At 48.4% G+C, this 6,668-nt stretch overlaps 1 protein-coding gene across 2 annotated transcripts; it reads left to right on the forward strand.

The window, feature by feature from the left end:
- Window positions 1-761: 761 nt before the first annotated feature.
- Window positions 762-6,238, forward strand: C3H9orf16 (chromosome 3 C9orf16 homolog). 2 transcript variants are annotated; one of them, XM_036748048.1, is made up of 4 exons: window positions 1,018-1,105; window positions 1,249-1,482; window positions 1,660-1,729; window positions 5,623-6,238. In XM_036748048.1, the coding sequence occupies exons 2-4, from the start codon at window positions 1,384-1,386 to the stop codon at window positions 5,811-5,813; spliced, it is 360 nt and encodes a 119-aa protein (XP_036603943.1). In that variant the 5' UTR covers window positions 1,018-1,105; window positions 1,249-1,383; the 3' UTR covers window positions 5,814-6,238. The 2 variants fall into 2 exon arrangements, with proteins under 2 accessions (XP_036603944.1, XP_036603943.1); XM_036748049.1 differs by lacking the exons at window positions 1,249-1,482; window positions 1,660-1,729 and having other exon boundaries at window positions 762-1,105.
- Window positions 6,239-6,668: the final 430 nt, after the last annotated feature.

The raw sequence follows: 6,668 nt of genomic DNA on the forward strand, positions 1-6,668 counted from the left end.
TAGTGAGTGTATGTGTGCTGGGGATCCAGGCAGCAATGTGAACCTCCCACCTCCAAGTCCATTTGCCACCAAACCTGTTTAAGGAAGAGCATTACTCCATGAATGCCAGCCCTCCAGAGAGCTGGAGTAGGGGCCCACCCAGGCTGATACCAGTCCTGCAGAGCTGGAGTAAGGGCCCACCCAGGCTGATGCCAGCCCTGCAGAGCTGAAGTAGGGGCCCACCCAGGCTGATGCCAGCCCTGCAGAGCTGAAGTAGGGGCCCACCCAGGCTGATGCCAGCCCTGCAGAGCCGGAGTAGGAGGCCACCCAGGCTGATACTAAGCCTGCAGAGAGCTGGAGTGGCACCAGACTACTCCTCTGTCTTCTGGGGAGGGCCGGCTGACCCAGGCAGAAGCTCTGGAGTGGGAAATGTTTAGGTTTCCTAGGCAACAAATCTCAGACTTGCCGGGAAGGAGGCAGAGTGGGGCTTCATTTCAACTAAGTCGGTGGGGGCTCCCAAAGACTCCAAACTCGGCCTTAAAATGCGTGCCTCTTTCCCCACATAGAAGCAAGAAAAAGTTCACACACCACTTAGCTCCAGGTAGCGCGAGAGACACCCGATTCCCCTGGTTTTGCCCGCCCGCCGCTCAGTTTCTTCCTTTCTGCGACCAGAAACGAAAACTTTATTTCCAGGCCGGGCTGGGGACCTTTAAGGGCCCAATCAGTTTGGATGAAGCCCTTCTGGAGCATTAACTAGGGCTCGCCAGGCCGGTAGCCCTCTGGGGTGCGTGCCCGAGAGTCTTCGCCTTCAATCCTGGCTCCCGAAGGCCTGAGGCCCAATTCCCTCCCTAGGGTGACTGATCCTCGGATTTCTAAGGCTTGCCGGCGGACAGCCTGGAGGCAGGCCCCGCCCCTTGCCCGTCGTCCCGCCCCTTTTCGGAGGGGGCGGGGCCCTGGGTTTGCGTCACGTTCCATTTGTAGCCCGCAGAGTTCTAGGGATTGTCTCGGCTTTCCGCGGCTCCACAGTCAATCGCAGCCGCGGGCTTCAAGATGTCCGGCCCCAACGGGGACCTGCCCATGCCAGTGGAGACCAGCGTCGAAGAGGACGACTGCTTTGGGGAAGCAGGTAACTAACTGGGTGAGGAAGGTGAGCTCTCCCTTTACGGGGCACTACTTTGCAGGTCGTCCGTGGGAAGGATACTTAAAACTAGGGGACGGAATGTGGCTTTGCCCTTCTAAGCTCCCCCACGTCCTGCCCTGTCACTCCAGGTGTCATTCCTCGTCCTCCACGGGTGATCAGGAACGTGGGCTCCTCTGCTCCCTCCTTGCTTAACAGCCCATCCCCACTCTGAAGTGCCCGGGGTTCCCGGTCTAAGTAGGACCTGCTGACTCTGGGGTGGAAAGATGGGGGAATCCCGGAGTGGGGGTCTGCCACTTCCCGTTTGGATTGGTCCCCAGCCAGGACATAAAGAAAGAACACCAGGGGCTCTGAAGGGGCACAAGGTGAGCTTGGATCTACTGGGGCCTTGGGGAAGGCTGGGAGTTTTTCTGCTGAGTCAGCTTTACCGGAAACCGAGGCGTGCAGACCTTACCCCCGCCGCCCGGGTCCTGCGGTATTAAACGTGTGATTATCAGTCGTGGACATTTGGTAATCTCAGTGTTCAGGTTCTGATTTTCTAGTGGAGGGAGACGCAGCATCCGCACGAAGCAAAGCCCAGCGAGGACCTTAAGCGGCCGCGGGAGTGGAAAGGTTGGGAATTCAGCGTTTCTCATTTCTCTGGGGTTGGCCAGAAATGCTTCCTGGAAAAAGTCGGTGGAGCTTAGCCGCAGGGGAAGGGGGAAGTGCCGCAATGTTCTTCGTTCATTAAAGGAAGAACCTGCCTTCAAGGGGACTTCTGACTGCGGTTGGGGAGAGAAATAATTATAATTCAAAGGATAGATAAGTGCTTTAAGGTATTTGAAGGAAGAGCAGGGAAAGGCTTATTGACGAGTAGGCACCTGAATTTTGACTTGAAGAAAGTTGGGAGGGGGCTTCTACAGGAGGCAGTCAGAGAGTTTGACCTCAGGAGTCGGGAAGTCCTGTGCTCAAATTCAGCCCCAAATGTTGACAGCTCATCACTTGATCGCTTTCTGCCGCAGTTTACCCATCTGCGAAATGGAGGTAACAGTAGCATCGACCTTCTAGGGTTGCCGTGGGGATGAAATGAGAGCATATTTGTGAAGGGCTTTGCAGACCTTACATCGCTGTATAAATGCTAGCTATTATCTATTATTTTGGGCACAGGTGACGGTGTGATACAGAGACAGGAGAGCTAGACAAAACCAGGGCTCTATGGTAGTCTAGTTAGGCTGGAACATAGAAGGGAAAGTCAGAATGGAAGCCAGATTGTGGCAGGCTTTAAATGCCAGGATCTAAAGTTAATTTCTTCTTTGATAGGAATCAAGGAGTTAATGACGATTTTTGAGTAGAGAAGAATGATCCTGGAGGTGCATTAGGAAATTTACTCACTCCGGTAATGGTGTAGAAGATGGAGATAGAGAGTGACCATTAAAACAGGCCAGGCAGGAAGAGATCAGGGTCTGACGTGGGTGGCTACAGGGGGAGACAAAAAGGGCAGACATGTTTAGAAAGTAAAATTAATTAGATCTGACAGCTCTATTGAAGTATGGAATGATTAAAGGCAGTAGTGAAACGTCATTCCATCCTGTCTTCATTGGAGCAGAAAGTAGCTGGAAGATAGTGATATGTTTAAGTGCCCAAACCCATGGTCCATACCCCATGGAGAAAATTATAGCTTAAGTGAGTCTTATTTCCAAAAGTTTGTATTATGATTTCAGAATTTCTTCAAAGCTCCCAAGGATCGTCATAAACCAACATTTCCCTAGAGAATTAGAAGAGTAGGACAAGTCATTGAAAGATTAACTCTGATGGATACAGTGACCAACCATGAGTTCAGAGGACTGATACTTAAGTGAGCTTTGAACTGTAGCTGCAGAACACGACATCTGTTTTCCAACTCGGCCATTGTGTTGATTTGTTTGGCTTGATTGGAAGGATGAGGCATCATTGCGAAGTGAGTGATTTTTAATCAGTAAATTACACAAAAAAGAATAGGACAGGAGACCCAGTGGTTGTCAGGAATAGTCTTGGCTGGAGGCAGGGAGGGCCTTATTAAACAGCTCGAAGTGAGGCAAGTAGTAATGGTGAGTTTTTCTTGATTCTCTGAGACCCTGTAGGTTTGTATTTGTGGCTTTGGAGAGAGTATAAATGATCTTTCCAGTAGAGGGGAACATCAAAGCTCATGAACTTGAGGTCACTGGTATTGTTTGACCCTGGGATAGGCCCTCCTTCCCAGGATGCTAGTGCTTCCTAAAAGGGGCAGTAGTTTAGATGCTAGTCCTTCACTCACCAACTCTAGATGAGGCTTTTTCCAAGTCCCCCTTCCCCCACACCCCTCTACCTCAGCTCCGAAATCCTTTTCAGTTTATTCATGGTAAAAATACTGTTGGGAGAGAAGTAAATAGTGGGCACTTCTGTATATTGAGACAGGATAAAAAGAACAATATGAGGTTCGGGAGTCAGAAAACTGGCCACTCATTGTTCGTGTGAACTGGTAGGTCTTGCCATGGGACCACAGAATTTGGAGCTGGAAAGGACCTTAGAAATCATAGGCTCCAACCCCCTTCTTTTACAGAGAAGGAAACTGAGGCAGGAGAAGTTACCGAGGAGAATGACCTTTCAAGGGTCTAACAGGGTAGTAAGTAGCAAAGCTGGGAGTCAAGTGCAATTCCTGTGACTCCAAATCCATCCAGTCTTCTTTCCAGTTGTGCCACACTGCCTTCAGTTCAGCTCTTTGAATCCAAGTACTTTCATCTGTAAAATGGGGATAATTCTACCACCTCACAGGTATGCTTGAGGTTCAAATGAGAAGATGCATGTGATGGTGCTTGAGTGCTGGAAAATACTGTCCAGATTTTTTGTCATTTCTATTGACCTATTTTGTCATTACATTATCTTCATTTCCAAAAACATCTCTCCTGTGATCTCCCCAGAGAATCATTCCATGTAACAAAGAATAAAAGAAGGAAGAAAAGTAGTTTGGCAAAACTAGCCAACACATCAACTGAATCCCACAGTATAAGCAGTATTTCACCCCCACAGAGGTACATTTGTTTCTTTCTTCTTCCGGCCCAAGCTTGATCGGCATGATTACATAGTGTTCATTTCTTGAATTTGTAGTCATGGTGCTTTCCATTTACACCGTTTTAGTCATTTTGCATGTTGTTTTCCTGGTTCTGCTCCCTTCACTTTGCATCTGTTCATGTCTTCCTGGGCTTTGAGTTCTCTATATTCATTATTTCTTCCAGCACACAAGTATCTATCACGTTCTGATAGCACTTGTTTGGCCATTGCTCAGTCAATAGGGTAAGAGAGAGGCTGTCTTCTTGTTCCTTCTTTGAAGAGCGGACTTTGGTGCCTGAGCAGGGACTTGTTTGAGAGACACTAAAGAGCTGGGAGCCAGGCTGGGGCTGCCTTATAACCACCACCTAATGTAAAGACAAAGGTCGGCGTGGGTGCCCAGATTTGGGAGGAGGATACATGATAAAACAGGACTCCATCCCTTGCTGGAAAGATGTCATCCAACAAGGAAAGCATGTTGGACTTTGGGGACAGCCCTGGGTCTTTGGGGAATAGCAGCTAGGTGGCACAGTAGATAGAGCACTGGGTTTGGAGTCTGGAAGACCTGTATTTAAATCTGGCCTCAGATATTTAGTAGCTGTGTGACCTTGGGCAAGTCACTTGTTTGCCCTGCTTTCATCATCTGTAAGATGGGGATAATGATAGCACTGACATCCAAGAGTTGTTACGAAGACCTAATGAGATATTAATTGTAAAGTGCTTTAGCACAGTGCCTGGCGTATACAAAGCACAATATAAATGTTAGCTATTTATCATTATGGAGGAAGAAATGAGCATACTCTATCAAAGTTAACAGTAGAATGCCCTTCCTCAGAAGACAGTGATGTCTATCCCAGTCATCACTGGGGTTCATAAGGATCATAGAGTTAGAGCTAGAAAAGCCTTGAGAAGCCATTTAGTCCAACACCCTCATTTTAAAAGCAAAGGAGCACTGGCTGAGATTAAATGATTTTTCCAAGGTCATACAGGTAGGACACAGTAGCAGAGCCAGGGTTCAAACCCAACTCCTTTGACTCCAATTGCAGTTTTTTATATTATGCCACATGAACAGTGTTTATCTTTTCAAAGAATCATCATCTTATTAATTTCATTTGATGTTCACCAGGAAATTAATACATTTGAATTAATAATCCTTTAAAGCAGGCTAGGTAGGCATGATTTTACGGAGAAGTAAACGAGCTTAGAGAGGGTGAGAGCCTTGCCCAAGGTTGGAGAGTGTAACTACCACAGAATGGCATAACTAGCACTGGAACCCAAGTCTCCTGAGTCCCAATGCCCACGATGCAGACTGATTCCTGGTACTATAGGGGAGACAAGGGATGATGGGAAACTAAGGGAAGGTCTTAGGTTAACCTCAAAGGATGCTTTAGGGCAGGGTGTTGGCAGGTGGACAGTAGTGTCCTCACCCTCTACCCACAGAAATGCTTGGTCCCTTCTCTTAGAATATGCAGCCATCAACTCTATGCTGGACCAGATCAATACTTGCTTGGATCACCTGGAGGAAAAGAATGACCATCTTCATGCCCGGCTCAAGGAGCTGCTGGAATCTAACCGGCAAACAAGAGTGGAGTTCCAGCAGCAGCAGCAGCAGCAGCTCAGTGAGGGTCCACCTTCGGCTAAGCCCCACCAATAGGCCCTGGGGGCGGCTATCCCCTTATCCTCCCCTTTCCACAGCAGCCTCGGAAGCTCCTGCCCTGGAGAAGGCATTTCCTGGGTGAGTCAGTGGCTCCTAAGTCTCTTCTTAAAGGGACAAAGATGCTTCCCCAGCCCACAGGCTATGAACACCATCTGGACAGCCACAGAGACCCTGTTAAGCTTGGGTCTTAGTCTGTCATCTCCCTCGTTTGTATCTCCTGGTCCCCGGGCCCAACCATCGGATTTAATCCCAGAGGACCACCTAGGACTGGAATAGCTGCCAACCTGAGGGTAGGAGATTGGTTGATTGAATCCAGTTACTCCAATCCCCATAAGGTTAGGCTCCTCAGACCCGGGGTCGGAGTTTGGGAGGGGGACAGGGATCAGTTGTCATTAAAAAGATGTCTTTCACTGTGTCTCTTATCTACTTTGACTGTCATGCCCTAGACTTTATTCCTTAAAAGGCTCTAGTTGTGATTCTGGTCCCTAGACCCCTGGGTCAACATGAGGCCCTTTGAGCTGGAGTTCACTTTAAAGACCATGCTGTCCAACTCCATCATTTTACAGAAGGGTAAACTGAGGTCCACGTAACTCGGATCAGTTGAAAGAATTACTGAGCGATGTTTAGCCTGGATAAGAGAAGACTTATGGAAATCATGAGGTCTATCTTCAGTCATTCAGATGGTTAGAGAGTTACATTTTCCTTAGACCCCAGAGGTAAGAACTACCAGTAATAGATAATTGTGGAGGGGCAAATATTGACTCCACTGGAGAAAAGACATTGTCAGTCACGAGCTAGATGGCCATTGGTCAGGAGTGTTGGAGTAGGGATTCCTGCTCATGGCTGGCTGGC

The sequence above is a fragment of the Trichosurus vulpecula genome, chromosome 3 (assembly GCF_011100635.1).
Source record: "Trichosurus vulpecula isolate mTriVul1 chromosome 3, mTriVul1.pri, whole genome shotgun sequence".
In the NCBI taxonomy this organism is placed as follows: domain Eukaryota; kingdom Metazoa; phylum Chordata; class Mammalia; order Diprotodontia; family Phalangeridae; genus Trichosurus; species Trichosurus vulpecula.

Excerpts from the sequence above, each read along its gene's own strand:
- C3H9orf16 (XM_036748048.1), top strand. The coding sequence starts at position 1,384 with ATGGGGGAATCCCGGAGTGGGGGTCTGCCACTTCCCGTTTGGATTGGT. Across the intron at positions 1,483-1,659 it reads GGGCTCTGAAGGGGCACAAG|TGGAGGGAGACGCAGCATCC; the intron begins GTGAGCTTGGAT and ends CTGATTTTCTAG. Across the intron at positions 1,730-5,622 it reads GCGGCCGCGGGAGTGGAAAG|AATATGCAGCCATCAACTCT; the intron begins GTTGGGAATTCA and ends CCCTTCTCTTAG.